Here is a 17,486-nt window from a genome sequence, read left to right as displayed (position 1 = left end):
CTATTTCTAGGTAAGGAAACCACTAGAACATGGCGCCTGAAGTAAAGCCCCCCAAAGCTGCAGTCTACACAGCTGGCCCAGGGAAGCTACACTGAAGCTTTCAGCACTCTGGTGAGTACTGGAGAAAGGAAGCTAGCTGTTGCGTCCAGGCCATGTGATCCTAAAGGCTCTGCGGTAATGTTTCAAGTAAATTCTTAGTTAACTTCTTCTTTATCGCTGCTCAAACTTTATATGAGACTGGAGAGATCCCATTTCCTGCTAAGTAAAGGCTAACCATATCCCAGACTTCTCCTGGGTCAAAGGTTGTGGCTCACTTGCAAATGATGTTCTGAGTTAGTTCTCAGATATCTCCCGAACTCGGGTAACTCCAGGGGATCTGAGCTCTTTTGCATACCCACACTCAGACTCATGCATACAAATAGTTAAAAACAGTTTTTAAGTGGTAATTGTGAGAAAATGCAAGAGTCACTTACCTGCAAGGCACGTCCTTTGGTCTCAATGGGGAGAGTGAATGCAGAAATGGCGCACACAACACAGACAGATGAGAAAAGACACAGGGCTCCCAGGAATGAGGCACTCATTAGGACCTGGGTCAAACAGAGTGACATATTCAGTGTGCCCCAAAGGATTCGCACTACCCAGTACATACATAAGTGGTCACTTGTAGCCATTTACGTTTGCTCTCGGAACAATGGTTTGATTATTGGACCGAGCTGGTACAGGCATCGTGAGTGACTGGCATTAATTCACACCGGACAGCGTCCATCCCTTTGCACTTACTACTACATCTGGCAAAATAGGAGAGCTTGCTGTTCTCCCAGCTGCGCTTAGTGAGTCAGAGTCTCTGAGAAAAGCTTGCTAATTCATCTTGTCTCTCTCTGTTCGGAGTGTTTTGTGTGACTGTGAGAACATTGTTTTGTGGTTCCAGATAAGAGTTTCTCTGAAACTCAGAGGTCTGGGGTTAAAGGTGTGTGCCACCACACCCAGCCAACTATTTGGTGTCCTTTTCCATTTAAGAAAGGCTGTCAGTCAGTCTATGTACATCTTTTGGCTGGATCTTTTCACTTTCTAACACTAAAGACTCCATACACCCATTTCTCCAGGATAGTGCCCAAAGTTGGCACAGTGTTGGCAGACAGCTAATTTTGACGGGATAGTTTCCTATGCTGTGAAAAAAGGAACAAGAAGGCCCATTAGAATCAGACTATGTACAATTTAGAAAGACCTGGAAATTACCTAGTCCAGTCCGACCCCTGCATTTTACAGATGAGCTTTCCTTGACATCACAATAACTATTACCTCAAAGTCTCAGGCTCTGGGAGACAGAGCCTAGTGATAATACCACCACATATGTCCCTTTAAGATAACAAGTTTAGAAACCCAGCTCTAGTATATAAAGTCTACTGCCTTCCAAACTGGAAAATAACTCCACTCCACATAACATCTGTAATTAGAGTTGACCTATCAGTGGCAGGTAATATTCTCATTTGGGAAGGTTATGGGTTTGGGGGTGAGTGCTAGGATTATGGGCACAATTCACCTAGCTTTCGGCTCTTTGGTTTTCTGAAGCAGGAGGCTGGGGAAACAGAAAAGGAACAGAAACCAGCAGAGACTAGGTAGCCTGTGCACAATCCATAATGAGATCACCACTCAACAGTACATGTCTAGAATCTACCATTTTAGTTACAGCACATCAAAATTCTCACCACTACCAGAATAGATTCCAAATTGTCCCTACCTTTATTTTTTTTTTTCACCTATTTCAAAGTACTAAGTTGGATAAGACCCTGAAGGGTTGAATTTAAGTCATAGAACTATTATACCAGAGCCAGAGGGCAACTGTCTAATCTTCTTGCTTCCCCAGAGAGATGCAGGGTCCTTCTTCATAGCTATCACAGCACTTTTCTTACACAGCCTAAGCTAGCCTAAGTAATTTTCTGTTACTTGTAAGCAAAAAGTCTGGAGTTACCAACTTATAGAAGGTAGAAGTCACCTGGGGACCTAGTGGTGTAGCCCACACTTAGCATGTATGAGCCCTGAGTACAGTCAGCATAATTTAAAAAAAAAAAAAAAAAAGTTAAAATGCATCGTTCAAGAGTTCACTAGTTCTATTGTTAAAAAAAAAAAAAAAAAAACTAGGGACAGCTTGCCTAGCCTGTGGGAGGGCCTAGGTTTAGTCAGCACAAATCCATAAAAACTACAAGCAGGACTGGGGATGTAGCTCTGTGGAAGGGTTCAACCCTCATCAGGGAGGAGCAACATTAAAAAGCAGAACCTAGATCAAAGGCAAGAAGGAACTTGATGTAAAGGGTCAGTATCAAGACAGAAGTCCTAGGTTGATTTGCAAGATGAAAAAGCTCAAACACACCCAGCTGAGAGGAGAATTAATAATAATAGAGTGGAGACTAATATATCCCTCTCATTTCAAGAGTTATTTTCCATTTGTATGTGTGTACATGAGAGAGAAGATACCATGAAGGCCAGACCGGGGTGGGGGGTGGGGGCAACCAGGTCCCTTGGAGTTAGAGGCAGTTTTGAGAGGCCTGATGTGGATGCCAGGTACTAAACTCTGGTCCTCTGTAAAACCTAAAGTAGCTCTTAACTGCTGAGTCCACTGTCCCTTTCTTAATAGCATGACTAGAGGAATCAAAACTTAATAATGGTTTTAAACCAACAAGGTCTTATTAAAGTCCACTTAACATCAACAGAAAGCCTATCCTTTTTCAAGTGTTCATCAAATGCTAACTGCAATAAGCCCCATATTCTTGGACATAAAATAAATTTCAGTAGGTTTAAACAATTGAAATTATTGTTTTCTAACTAAAATAGCATCAAGTTATAAGACTAGTAAAAATCTCCATTTCTAAGCTATCAAGAATCTCAAAATCTAAACTGAATATATAGAAATACAACATTAAATTTGTGAGACACAGCTAACCGTGTGAAATTAATAAGTAAACATGAAGGGGGTGGGGTAAAAGCTCAGTGGAGTGCAGCCGATGCACGCTAAACAGTAAGGGCGTCTACCCTTAGATATGTAACAACTTCTTCGAGGACAGTGTGGGCTTCATAAAGCCTACCCTCAAAATTAAAAACATAAGCATGAAAAAATAGAAAAATGCATGCTTAGACATTAATTAAATGAACAGCACATGAATGAATATTAGTTCTTAAATTCTTACATAATTCTCACCGAGGTAATTTGTAATTCTAATGGAAATAAAAATTCCCAGTGGAAACTTCCAATCAAATTGGAAAGGAAAATGCTTTTTAAAATGAATTTGAAAGAATTAATTTGTAGGCCCAAAAAAAGAAAGAAATCAAGAAACTGAAATTTTTCAGGGAGCCCATGGGAAGTTAATTAGCCTCAGGTATTAAACATGAGTCTACAGAGTCGAGCAATAAAGTGGTAAATCACAAAATATCGCTAGTGAGTACCTGTGGAAAATTACTTTTTCTATAATAGGAACTTACTAAATCATTTGGGAGGAGGCTAATGTTAATGGTCTTTGTATCTGTTAGGCAGGTTCTCTATTGTTGATCCCAAATCCTTTTGTGGCTTTTGAAAGCTAGATTCTACTCCTACGCCTTAAGCATGAAGTAGAAATCAAAGCTTAAGCAGATGAAATTAGCTGGGTATCAGAGATGCGGGCCTGTTTGTGATTGGAGGCCAGTCTGGTCTACATAAAACAGTTCCAGGACAGCCAGGACTGCATAGAGAGACCTTGCCTAGAAAGAAGAGGGAGAAAAAAGGAAGGAAGGAAAGAAGGAAGAGAGAGAGGAAGGGAGAGAGAAAGGAAAGAGAGGGCAAGCAGGCAGATGAATATGATGGAATGATAGTTATTTTTATTACAGACACAATATTCTGTCTGCATATTTGCCTGCAGGCCAGAAGAGGGCACCAGATCTCATGATAGATGGTTGTGAGCCACCATGTGGTTGCTGGGAACTGAACTCAGTACCTCTGGAAGAGCAGTCAGTGAGTGCTGTTAACCTCAGCCATCTCTCAGCCCCGATGGAAAGATATTTAAACATGAGAAAAACACCATTCCATTTAACGATGGTTTAAAATAACTGGATCATTGACTACATAAACATTTAAAAGTTTTGACAGTAGAGACAGCTCAGTGGTTAAGAGCAGTAATTTACCACTCTTGCAGAGGACCTGAGTTCCATTCCCAGCACCCATGTCAGGCAGTTCACCGCTGCCCATAGCTCCAGCTCCAGAGAGACACAACATGCACCCACGTGCACACATACCCCCACACCGAATATGTGCATGCATAGAATTTAAAATATAATAAGAACTAAATCTGTTTTAGTCTGTTGCAATGATAAAATGGTGTTCTGCCAAGACAAAATGCCCTTCCACAAAGAGGAGACAAACATCCCATGATGGTAGACACAAGCCAGAACCTTAACTTCTTCCCACACAGCCCTTGGTACCTTGCTTACACCAGCTGAATGGTGACAACTGATAGAAAGTGGGGGGGGGGTGTAAAATGGAAGTGCTGAGAAGGTAATTAGATGAATCTGGGGCCTGATGCAGAGGTGAAGATTGAGGTGTCATGCATCTGAGCATGCCAGACCCTTGTAACCCCCGTACTTGGGATTAGAAGCAGGAGGGTCAGGATTTCAAGGTCATCCTCTGCTGCATAGGGCCTTTGGGGCCAGTCTTGACTACATGAGACCCTGTCTATCTCAAAGGGACAGGAGTAGGGGCAAGTAGCAAAACCTGAAGCCACCAAACCTAAATTCAATCCCTATGATGGAAAGACTGACATGCACATGTTCACACACATTTAAAGCTGGAGACATGTCTCAGAGGCTAAGCTGCTCTTCCAGAAGCCCTGGGTTCAGTTCCTAGCACACACTGGGTGACTCACAACTCTCTGTAACTCCAGTTCCAAGGGAGCCAATGCCTCCTCCTGGCCTCAGACACTGCATACAAACAAAAAAACTGACATCTCCCCCCACTTTAAAAAAAAAAAATCATGGGCATATAGTTGGTAACTTAAACCTTAGAAATGATGTAAGCACAGAACAATGGGAAAGATCAGTGTCTAATATTAAGCAGTAAGAAACTTCCAACAAGAAAGAAGAATAAAGATAAGCCTTAAAGCAGCTAAGAAGAATCTGCCAGTGACTTAGGGGGGAAAACAAGAAGGTAAGATAATAGAAGGGAACTGGGAGCTCAAGTCACCTTTGACTGTAGGGCTCTGGGCAGGTATAGAGGAGAGGTTACTGCACCAGTCGGCGAAGGAAAAGTTGGGGAAGAAACTTCTTAGTTTATTGGAGGGTCCGAGGTCTTAGATTACATTGTATGATGGAAATCTGAAACACATTAAAATGCTGACTGGAAGTATTCAGCATGGGTGAGATTACAAACATGAGCAACCATTCAGAACAAGGTCAGTCAGCTGGCTTTTTAAAACAGTAAAATAAAAACAATAGCCAAAAAAGATGGCTTGGGATTCCCAGTACTTGAGATTCCCAGCAAGCCAGCCCACTCTCAGATTCAGCCAGAGACACCCTGCTTCAGAGAATAGAGTGAAAAAGTCACTTGATGTCAGTGTCTGATCCACATTCACCACATTCACATGTGCACATACATGAGCATGTGTTCAAAAGAAGTTACAATGGATGTTCAGTTCCAAGACAAAAGTACAAATGCCTGGCCATGAACTTAACATGAGTCTATCATGAGCTATTGAGGAAAGCAAAGTCCAAGTAAAGGAGCACAGATGGAAAATGAATAGACACAAATTTAATTCTTAGGAAGGTAGAGCTTTTTTTGAATGGTATATATTTGTGTGCATGTTATCAGGGTAGTGTTTGCCTAGTGTATATGAGGTCCTGGGTTCAATCCCCAGTACCAGGTCCCCAAAAAAAATATTTGGGCAAACATAGGTAGAATGTAAGTGAATAATTCTTGTGTGGATCTAAGAATGTAGAGATGTTTTAAACAGCCAGTTTCGTCAGAGTAATAAAAATGTGATTGACAACAAAACAGGCTAGCTCAAGACTGAAATAGCAATGCGCCAAGTAACACATTCTGGCACACCTCAATCTCTGTCCCGCCTCATGACCCTGTAGCCATTGTCACCCTACTTAAAAGGTTCTGTTTACATTGGTATCAACTGATACTTTAGATCTCAATTTCAATGTCATTTGCCAGAGAAATCGTTTTACAAAGCTTGTCACCCACTCATCACAATTTTAAATTAAACTACTTGCATATTTACAGATTACTCAATTTCAATGTATATTTCCTGAGGTCGGGAGCTAACCCATTGGTGGTGTAAATACTACCCATGACCAACTTTGAATGCCAACATATTAAATAGCTGTAGAATTTCCTGCAAATCCAACAGCCAGCTTTCCCCAGTCAGCACAAGTTGACTGTACCACACTTCTGGAACCTTGTCCAGTTTATTTGCTGCCCTCATTTCATCTCTCCCAGAAGCCTATTCATTGGGAGCTTAGTCCTTGGAAAGGTGAACCTGAGAAGGGTGGTCTGGAGAAAGGAAGATCCTAAGTCAGTTGGAGATGTGGCCTCAGAAGGGACGGTGCGACCCTAGCTTCTGGGACTGCCTGCACTTCCCATTTGGTGATCCCTACCCCCTCACACATGCTGACCATGAGGTCCGTCCTCATTAGAGGCTGAACTAATAGGAACACTTGATCTTTGCCTATCAACTTCCAAACCTTTGTAAGTACTTATGAAATGTTAGAGGGAATAGAGATGGTAACTTAGCAATTTAATGTGCTTGCTGTCCTTTCATGGTACCATCGTTCAGTCCTCAGCACCCATGTTGACTGGCTTATAAGTACCTTTAACTCCAACCCCAGGGGACTCACTGCTCTCTTCTGACCTCCATGGACAAGTGCACATGGCCACACACATCATTGAACTCTGAGAGGAACCTGTGCTATTCCCACACACCTAGGAAGCTTAAGGCCCTGGGTTTGGCCCTCAGCTAAAATAATAATAACTAAAATAATAATAAATAAAAGTAAGTAATTTTTAAAAGAAATAATCCAGTTTTTAAAGTGGGCTACAGACCTGAACAGAGTTCTCAAAAGAATAGGTAAATTGCTAAGAATATTTCTCAGAAGGTGTTCAACATCCTTAGCAATTAGGAAAATATACAAATTAAAGCTACTTTCAGATCTTACCATAGTCAGGATGGCTAAGATCAATAAAACAGCTGGCAATAAATGCTAAAAATGATGTGGGGAAGGGGAACCCTCATGTACTTTTGGTGGAAGCTGGTGTGGAGAATTTTCGAACGGCTAAAAACATCTACCATAGGGCCCAGCCATGCCTTGGCATAAACAACACCCTACCCACAGATAGATGTTCATTGCCAAGTTACTAGGTAGCTAAGAAATAGGAACAGCCTTGTCCTTCTGATGAGTGGCTAATGGAAATGTAGGATATTAACACAATGGAAAACTGTTCAACTGTAAAGATTAGAGCATGAAATTTGCAGGTAAGTAGATAGTTTGAAAACACTGAGCCAGGCATTAATCCCAGCATGCAGGAAGTAGAGGCAGGTGAATTTCTGAGTTCAAAGTCAGCTTGGTCTACAAATGGAGCTCTAGAGCAGCCACTGGTACACAGATCATGCCTCAAGAAAATATAGTAACCCAGATCCAGAAAAACAAACACTGCAAATTTTTAGATGTGAGTATATAACCAGGAGTCACCACAGAATCCAGGAAGGGACCATGGGGGACAAGAGAGAGAGAAGGCACTCCAGAAAGGGGCGAGCCAGCAATGCAGACGATGGATATAGGAAAAGATACAGTTATGACACTTGGGTTGATGCCCAACCCCCAGAGCCATAGACTAACAAAAGCCCCAATATCAAGTTTGGCAAACCTTTTGAGTTGTTGGCCAGGGGAGTCAGATTCCGAAAATAATGTATAGGTTATTGTTGCTGTCCTTGGTTACCTCCCCAAACTTGAAGGTAATACCTATTGCTGGCGACACCACACACTTTGGACACAGGACTTGGAGGGGCTGGGACAGCACTGTCCTGGGAGCCTTCCTCCCAGAAGACTGGCTCTCACCATCTAACGATGCTACGCAAGCTGCCAAGCAAGGAAAGCAATCAACAGTCCTCACTAGTAATAAAACTTAGGGACTACAGCGGTCACCAGCATGGTGAGGTATTCCCAATGGTGCAATAGCAGCACTTGTATCTTAGGGAGAGCCCACAGTATCTATCCAATGTGGCATCAGGCTTGTCCAGAATTTAAGGCTGGTACTATAAACCTAGTCAGCTACCTGTATAGCCACAAATGAGTGCGGCTCCCACCCCTCAAAGAAGTTTCCTTCTGCATCAGAAAGAAACCAGTACAGAAATTCACAGTCGATCACCCTGGGTTACTCAGCTGCGGTTGGTATACGACATGCAGCCCTACACCTTAAGCTCGGGGAACGTTGCAGAAGATCAAGTACAAGGACTAAGGTCCAGAGGACTAGGATACCTGCTATGAAATAGTGTCTTCTATTTGATAGGTAGCTGTGCCCATGAGATTAACAATACAAACACGCCAATGTAGATGGGGACATTTCCCAAGGCCCTGCCCCCAGAAGAAAAGCTACGGGCAATTAAGAGCTGACGAGAGAGACAAACAGGCTTTTTCCTAGGTATCCAATCCTCAGCAGCCAGCCCCAAACGCATACGTATATGACCAATATTAAATGGACTCAGAAGGCTCTGTGTGTGTGTGAGAGAGAGAGAGAGAGACACATGCCTTATTTGCATGATACTTGATGAGGTGCCATGTTTACATTTATCCACAAGGGGACAGTCTTCGCTACTTTTAGTATACCTTTCTACTTTGCCCATCTGTTCCACATTTCAGGCGGTGAGGGTCATCCATGCACTAGAGGGACCTGACTGCCCATCCAGAGACATTCCAATGTATCATACATTACTGAACCAAGGAACTTCTAGTGCCATTGACCCTGCCACACGTATGTAGAGACCCTAACATCACATGTGAGCCTGTGTCCTGGGAGGTAATCAGGCTAGCTGCAAGAGTGTGGAGGTCCTCCGTTGGGATTTGCACCCTTATAAAGCAGGCCACACAGGGCCTTTTCACCAGTGCACATACAATGAGAAGGTGGCCATCTGCCAGCTAGACAGAGAACCCTCACCAGAGTAAGTACCTGACTTTGAACTTCCAGTCCACGGAGCTGTCAGAAATTTCTGTTATTTACAAACTACTCAGTCCATGATATTTTTGTTTTTGAGACAGGGTCTCACGTAGCCCCGCACTGGCTCCAAACTTACGAGGTGGGTGAGGATCACCTGGAGCACCTGATCCTCCTGCCTCCACCTCCGGAAAGGGTTGGATACATTGGAACACAGGCCTTCGTGTATGCTAGGCAGACTCTTCCAACTGAGCAACACCCCTAGCTTGTCAACTATGGTGTAATGTTAAAAGAGCACGAAGTAAGAGCCCTGGACCCCGACTCCTATGCTCCCAGAATAAAGGAGAGCAGCCGCTGCTCCAGCTCCGTAGAGCCTAGTACTGATCTCCTCTGCACCGTGGTAAGCTGTGATAATTTTACAGCAAAATTATTTGCTGTTTGCTTGGACACATACACCAGGATTTTACTTTTTAAGTTAATTTCTTAACAACTAGATACCTCAAAACATTTGCTTTAAATGGTACATTTTAAAAAAAAAAAGTCTTGGCAGTGATTCAGGTTTTTACTCCCAGCACTTGGGAGGCCAGCCTGACCTACAGAGAGAGTTCCAGGACAGCAGAGCTGTTACACAGAGAAACCCTGTGTGTGTGTGTGTGTGTGTGTGTGTGTGTGTGTGTGTGTGTGTGTGTGTGTGGTGCATTTGAATTAAACTTTATACTATGTAAACACATTTACTAACTAATGTGTATGGTTTGTACTTTTAAAATACCGTGTGTGTGTGTGTGTGTGTGTGTGTGTGTGTGTGTGTGTGTGTGTGTGTGTGTAGGGGAGAGGGGGTTGCTATCAGTATGCAGAGCCTGAGGGGTCCAAACGAGAGCATCAGCTATCACGGAGCTGTGGTTACAGACACGTGGCAGCCACCTGACACTGGTGTTGGGTGCTGGAGCTGAACCCCAGTCGTGTGGACGAGCAGGAGGCATCTAAGCACTAGGCTACCCGACACACCCCGCCCCCAGCCTGTAAAGCAGCTCCTAGTCACCACCCTCCCTAGTAATCTTGATAAGCACTGAAGATTGACAGCCATCACCAAGGAAAGCCTGGAAACAGCTCAGCCCACGAGAAAGCTAGGCAGCACCTTAGGAGTGGGCATGAAGTTCCCAGACTTGAAGTGTCCTGGTGCAAACGGGTTAAGGGAGCAGCATACATGCACTGACCAGTGGCTGGCTGAGTGCACTGGCCTGGACCTAAAGTACTTTTGTTTCTCTTCATGCCCCTCCCCCCCTCATCCCCTCCCCCACCACACTTACTGCACACAAGGTAGTCATAGCCAATTCCCACATCCAAACCCGGCGGCAGGCAGTGGATTAAAATATTTCCTCACCAGGCACATCACACCATACAAGAGTGAAGGATGAACCTACAGACTGAAAGGAGCCTGAGGTCCCAGCACACAGGAAAGGAAGCCCCAAGCCAGGCAGGAGCCCCAAGTTCATGCTCCTCTGCCAGCTGACACTGACCCCTGTACCATCACTAGAGGTGGCACGCAGCCGTTACAATACTGGCTCCTTAGCTTCCATGCTTCGGATCTCATCTCAAACATTTGCAGACATTATTTGCTTTAACAATGAAGGATTCGTCTGTGGTCACAAAAGTGTTTGCTTAATGAGAAATATTTACCTGAGTAGCATTTGGCCTCGGTAATTATTATTATATAATTGTCTCTCAAATGCTGTGTCATGCATCTGTTTAAATGCTTTGCATTGAAATAATCTCATCTGCAGAACCAGCCTATGCAAATGTGCTATTATTCATCTCTATTTTAGAACGCAGGAGGCACAGGGTGCCAAGCTCAGCAGAGCCCTCGGGCCTCAGTATACATTGTGATCTTTTTTGGCCATTGCCACATCAACAGTCCCATGTCAGTAGGGAGAAGACTCTGTCCCCACAATGCTGGGGACAGAAACCTGGCCTCGCTCTGCTTACAAGGGACAGGGTGGGTGTTTTACCCCTCTTCCCTGAGACAGATAAAAATAGGTAGAAAGCAACAATACAAGACAAAGTAGCACCAATTTTTAAGACAGAAAACACTTTCAGAAAGGAGGCAGAAGCAGGTGGATCTCTGAGTTCAAGACCAGATCTCTGGTCTATAAAGTGAGTTCCAGGACAGCCAGGGCTACACAGAGAAACCCTGTCTTAAAAACAACAGACAAAAAGACCCAACCGTTGTAGTCACTAAAATCCCTCAGTTAAATGATAGGAACGCCCACGTTTTTCCATGGGAAATGCCCCCTGCTGACCCGCAGATGCTCTGGATCATGTGATTCAGACAGAGACCAACCAGCTCCAGGCCCGGGACTTGTGAGAATGCCCCATTCACTGGGAGCAAATACAGCCTGCATGGTGTCAGGTGATCTCAGGCCTCAGACAGACAGGGCAGAGCCTGGTTTGCTGCTAGGCCCCCACAGCTGACGAGGCACTCCAAGACCCATTTCCTGTTTCTGTAGCAGGAAGAGCAGGTAGGTTTCTGTTGTGGCCAAAAGAATGACCAACAGCAGACCCTTCCATGACGCCACAGGCCACTGCATTAGCCTGTGTCCTCTGTGTTTTATCCCTGCCTTCCCCACCCCACCCCTCACTACCACCACCCCCAACCCTGGAACTGCCGTGTTTTTCGATAGCCCATCCGGCTGACAAGCCCCACAAGTGTAACTTGTAAATTAAAGCAGTTAATCATCCATGCCCCCAAATGAAGCAGAAACCCTTGTTATACCCACTCATGTTCCGTCTCCCTCCACACCCTTTTGGGTACCTGGGATATAAATGGCGCGACCATGGCTCCAATGCGGCACAGGGAACCGCTGGTTCCCATCCCTAGAGCGCGCATCTGAGTAGGGTAGACCTGCAGAGGATGGGCATAGAGAACACCCATTAGAGAGAGACAGTTCTTCCCAGGGTGCCCTTCCCCGCCCTCCCGAGCTCAGGCTTCCATATTTGGAGGATACAGGACGGATTTCAGGGCAAAGGATGCTCAGTGTCTTTGGTGTACAGTTGTGAATTTTGAAAAGTTGCATTTATTGGCTTCTTGTGTATCAGGCACATCGTGATACACGTGTGGAGGTCAGAGGACAGCTTGCAGGAGTTGGTGCTGTCCCTGCATGTGAATCACAGGGTTTCTACTCCGATTGTCCTGTTTGGCAGCAAGTGCCTTCCCTCGATTTGCCATCTCACCATGGCAGTTAATTCTGACGTCAGCATATTTGGGTTGAGAGCTGCCCTCATCAATTGTTTAGTACACTGATGAACTCAACATTTAAATAGACTGGAAGGTAGAACTTTGGAAGCCTGTCACCGGCATGGGCTTTTTGAGGGTGTATCTTAGCCCAGGTCCCTTCTGGTTGCTATGTGGTGGCTCACTTTTCTCTCCCAAACCCTTCTATCACGGTGCCTCTGCTACAGGCCAAAGGGTAAACCAGCCCGTCATGGACCAGGACAACTTAAACTGAACTAACATAGATCTTCCTTTCCCTGATGATTTCAGGCTTTTGTCATGGTGACAAGCTAGACTAACAACCCCATTTCATTTGGAAGGGAGGAGGCCCTCTCTTCCAGAGACTGGATATCAATAGACTGAATGGGAAAGGGAAAACCCATAGCAAGCTCTCTGACATTTTCATAGAATTTGACAGTTTAAGAAACTCGTGCAAGGTTAACAGAAGTCGGGGATACGCCAACCCCAGAGTGGAAGCTCGCCTGGCATGCCCTGATGGAGCCATGCCATCCCCAGAGCTCACAGTGCCCACCTCAGCTGTGTAAATGTAGATGGTATTGAAGTTTGCTGCCACCAGGGCCCTCAGCATGAAGAGGAAGCCGATGAGGCCGGCACTAAAGAGGAAGCAGAGGGACTAGCGTGAGACACAGACTTCGGAGACGGCAGGGAGGCTACACACGTGACATATCATCATCATGGCTACCTGAACCTCCATGACACTAATGGCCGTGCTGACATGGAAGAAAGCGCACAGAACCTCAGTCCTAGACAAGGAACTGCCAGCAACTGGGGGTACTAAGAGCAGGAGACATGGCCTTCCCCAAGGAAAAGCCCCCCAATTAGTCAATACCCAACACCAAATGGTCAACCCTGTGATCATCAACACAGGTGATATTATACAGACTAAGCAGGCTATATTCATGTATCTAGGAAAGTGTGTGTGTGTGTGTGTGTGTGTGTGTTTATAACAATAAAACAAAAAGGGCCGTGGAATTAAGAGAGCAAGGGAGCACATGGGAAAGATTTCAGGAAGGGAATGAAGGGAAAAATGAGCTGATTATAACTTCAAAAAATAAAAAATTATAATAAGAAACATTCACAAATCTAAAAGAGAGAACAATGACAGGCTATTTTAGGGTTTCTATTGCTGTGATGAAACACGGTGACCAAAAGCAACATGGGAGGAAGCAGTTTATTTGGCCTATACTTCCACCTTGCTGTCCATTGTTGAGGGAAGTCAGGACAGGAGCTCAGAGAAGGAACCTGAATGCAGGAACCGATGTAGGGGCTATGGAGGGCCGCTGCTTACTGGCTTGCTCAGCCTGCTTTCATACAGAACTCAAGACCACCAGCCCATGGATGACACCATCCACCATGGGCTGGACCCTTGCCCATCAATCACTAATTAGGAAACTGCCCTACAGCCAGATCTTATGAAAGCATTTTTTCAACTGAGGTTCCCTCTCTTCAGATGACTCTGGCTTGTGTTCAGTTGACATAAAACTAGCCAGCAGAAGGCTCTATTCATCTATAAGATGTAGATCTCTTTCACTGTCTGGGATCAAACTTTTTAAATTTTCAATGTATTGGTTGGCCTGTAGGTGTAGAACTCGCAAATCAAGAGTCAAGCATAGTGTTGCTCAGAGTACTGTAGGATTGCAAATTCGGGGTGGTATTAGTTATCTGGGGGATTGCTCTGCCACTGAACTGTCTTTCCAGCCTTCAGATACATGCTGTCTGTGTCACTGGGACTAGCTCATGTTGGCTCAGGTAATTTGGTTTAAAAAATAAAAACTAGGGCTGTTTTCCAGTTCTCCGAGAAGCTTCGCACACTGAGCATCCTGGTACTGTTCCCACATCCCATAATAGCTGAAGGAGGCAGGCAGAGAGAGGGAGGGCCTTTAAACAGGCAGCCTGTTCTGTACTCTGCCCAGTGTGAGCTGACATGTTTCAGACTGCACAGAGCCCCAGAGTCAGGGGTCCCATTGGATGGCCCCTGCACACCGCTTCGCTTCGTAGAAACAACCCACCAGTGAGTACCTTGAAGTGCAGATGTTGAGGAGAACAAAGAACAAAGCCGTGCATCCCAAGGTGATAGACAGGCTCAGTCTTCTGCCCAGGAAATTGATGCCCAGGATATTTAAAGGGTTCACTAGGAAGCAAACAGCAAGGACACACAGTGATACCTTGGAGCAAAAGTGGTATCCACGGACACCAACAAGGCCTGTCCCATCCTGAACCCAGGCACACTGCCATGGAATCCGTGACTTCTTCAATGTGACCAATACCGGTTATACATAAAGACCATTTCCCTTCTGTTTAGTTTTTGATACCCTGTCTCTCTATATAGTCCTGGCTGTTCTAGAACTCACTATGTAGATCAGGCTGGCCTCAAACTCACAGAGATCCAGCTGCCTCTGCCACCCGAGTGCTGGGATTAAATTAAAGGTGTGTGCTCCCAAACCGAGCTTTATTTCATTTTATTTTATTACTTGATCTACCACTTTGTAAACTATCAGTTTGCTAGAACTAAATACCATATGCCATTGTCCACTGAATGCAAGGCTTCCCTGATTTCTGGGTTTTTTTGTTTTGTTTTGTTTTGTTTTTTTAAGAGAGTCTCACCATGTAGGCTTGTGCCACCACACTTGGTCCTGGGCCTTTGACTCTTTTTATTTATTTGCGACAGGATCTCATATGTCCCTGGCCTCCAGTTCACTAAGGATGACCTTGAATTGCTGACCCTCTTGCATCCACTTCTCAAGCACTGGGTTGACAGGCACGCAACACACCGCTACACCCAGCTCATGAAGTCCTGGGGATTTTGTGCATGTAGCAGGCAAGCATTTTAACAACTTAGCTACATCCCCAGTCACACTGGTTTCTTTTTTTTTTTTTTTAATGGGCCATCATTTTTGTTAGGGGGGCGGGGACCAAAACTCAGTGCTGCCAATAGAAATCTAACAAGTCATTGCAAGATTATGCATCTTGACATCCTGCTCCAGGGTTGATCCAGGTAAACGGTCGGAACTGGGAAAGACCATACTGAGGCAGCGCAGACCCAGAGAGGCAAACACGTTCTCTCTCATCTGACGTGAGAATACCTATGACCCAAAGCAACCGCAGAGACCAAGACAGTGGAAAGGGACTGCTGTGGGGGGATGGTGAAGATCTGAAGGGGGATGAGAGAATGGGGGGGCGGGGCTTGATAGGGAAGTAGGCCATAGAAATGGCTCAGAAGTTAAGAGCGCCTGTTGCTGTTGCAGAGGATGGCCTGGGTGCTATTCCCTGCACCCATCCACAGGGTGGCGCACAACCATCCGTTACTCAGCCACAGGATCAGATACCCTCATCTGACCTTTGAGGGCACCAGGCATGAAAATGGTGCCCGTACCTACAGGCAGGCAGAGTATTCATGCACATACAATAAATATCTAAACACAGTAAAATGGAATGATTGGGGAGGGGGATAGTAAACACGGAATGAAGGGAGAGGGTGAAGTATCAGAAAGAACACCTGAAAAAAAGTCATAAAAACACACAATTATCTACCTAAAAAAAAAAAACCCTGTAATACATCTGGGCTGACAACACTATCTAACCAAAACCCTAACACCAGGCATGAGAAGCCCTCTTTTGAGTTGTTGGTCAGGATCATACAAGAAACGATCAGATCACACAAAAGAGATTGGGTCATCCAGAAATTAGATGGAACAAAACATTATAGGCTATATTGCTACCCTTGGTTGCCTCCCAGCATTGCTGAAGACATCACTTTAGACACAGGACCCAGAGGACTCAAGCTGAGTCTGACCCTGAAAGCTTTTTTCCTGAACTTCCATGGTACCAGAGGCTCCCAAAGGCACCATGTGAGCTCCCAAAGGAGGGAGGCAGCCACCGGTCCTGAGTGGCTGTGATGCCCGTGTGACCTACAGCAGTGAGCAGCAGGACCTGATAACCCGAACAGTGCAGTAGGGACATGAGCACCTTGGCACTAGCCAAAAGCTCTCCACTCAACAAGTGGAGTGCCATGCCTGGCACTGAAGCACAGCCTCTATCCAAGGCTGGTGAGGTCATGGAAGCTTGGAGAAGAACCTGCAGCCAACACCTCACTAAGCCAACGTAACCCCTAACTACGCCGTAGACGCTCATCCTTATAGCCACAGACAAATGCAATCTTCATCCCTCATCAAGGGGGCCTCTCCGCAACAGATGCAGCCAGCTACCGAAAACCACATCCAATCAAAACGAAGAAGAGTTGCGCAGCCAGGTTCAAGTACTGTATCTACAACCTGCAGCTAAGACTCACTCAGACATCACTGTAGAAGAGGGCAGCAAGGCTGTAAGAGCTGCAAAATAAAGGAAGTCTGATGTTAAAAAAAAAAAAAAAATTGACCGGCGGTGGTGGCACACACCTTTAATCCCAGCACTCCAGCCTGAAAATGGATTTGGAACTAATGAAATGGAACAGCTCAAAACTTTGTTCCTTCCGGCCCTCCTCCCACAACAACCAACCCAAACAGGAGGAGGTGTGCCAGTGTGACCTGGAGACCCGTGAAGCTCTCCTGGGCAGAGCCTCACTCAGGATCATGCTTCTCTTTGCCCCAGAGCTGCAGGAGCCCTGCCTGAGACGGGGAAGGCACAATCGTACAGGCGATCTCCCCGAGTGTGCTGATGATCATGGTCCTGTAGTCGGAGGGGGCGAACAGGTGGCAATAGCAGGGGCTGAGACTCTCCTCTGTGTCACCGGAAGTCACCGCCACCTCAGCTTCTGACCCGGACTTCGAACCACAGACCAGGTCCCGCTCCAGCAACTCAGCACTGGCCAGGATAACCCCGTAGTAGGCGAAAGAAATTCCCAACCTGGGAGTGAGAAGAGACTATCACCAGCACTCGGGAGGCAGAGGCAGGTGCGTCTCTGTGAGTTCAAGGCCAGCCTGGTCTACAGAGCGAGTTCCAGGACAGCCAGGGCTACGCAGAGAAATCCTGTCTCAAAAAACAAGCAAACAAGAGAATATCGTTAGCAAAAGCTGTCACCAAGCTTGG

At 45.5% G+C, this 17,486-nt stretch overlaps 1 protein-coding gene across 1 annotated transcript in view; it reads right to left on the bottom strand.

Annotated features, from left to right (window-relative positions):
• Svopl (SVOP like) overlaps nt 1-17,486 on the bottom strand; it is a 42,057-nt gene continuing 24,571 nt past the window's right edge. Inside the window, exons 11-16 of the mRNA XM_051174705.1 lie at nt 17,092-17,303; nt 14,481-14,592; nt 12,973-13,054; nt 11,982-12,071; nt 474-587; nt 1-6 (exon numbers count right to left, since the gene is read on the bottom strand). Coding sequence (XP_051030662.1) covers nt 1-6; nt 474-587; nt 11,982-12,071; nt 12,973-13,054; nt 14,481-14,592; nt 17,092-17,303 — 616 coding nt within the window. The remainder of the gene's footprint in view (nt 7-473; nt 588-11,981; nt 12,072-12,972; nt 13,055-14,480; nt 14,593-17,091; nt 17,304-17,486) is intronic.

Source organism: Phodopus roborovskii, unplaced genomic scaffold (assembly GCF_943737965.1).
Source record: "Phodopus roborovskii unplaced genomic scaffold, PHOROB, whole genome shotgun sequence".
Classification (NCBI taxonomy): domain Eukaryota; kingdom Metazoa; phylum Chordata; class Mammalia; order Rodentia; family Cricetidae; genus Phodopus; species Phodopus roborovskii.
The sequence above is the reverse complement of the archived record's forward strand: the minus strand, read 5'-3'. Positions and strand labels throughout refer to the sequence as shown.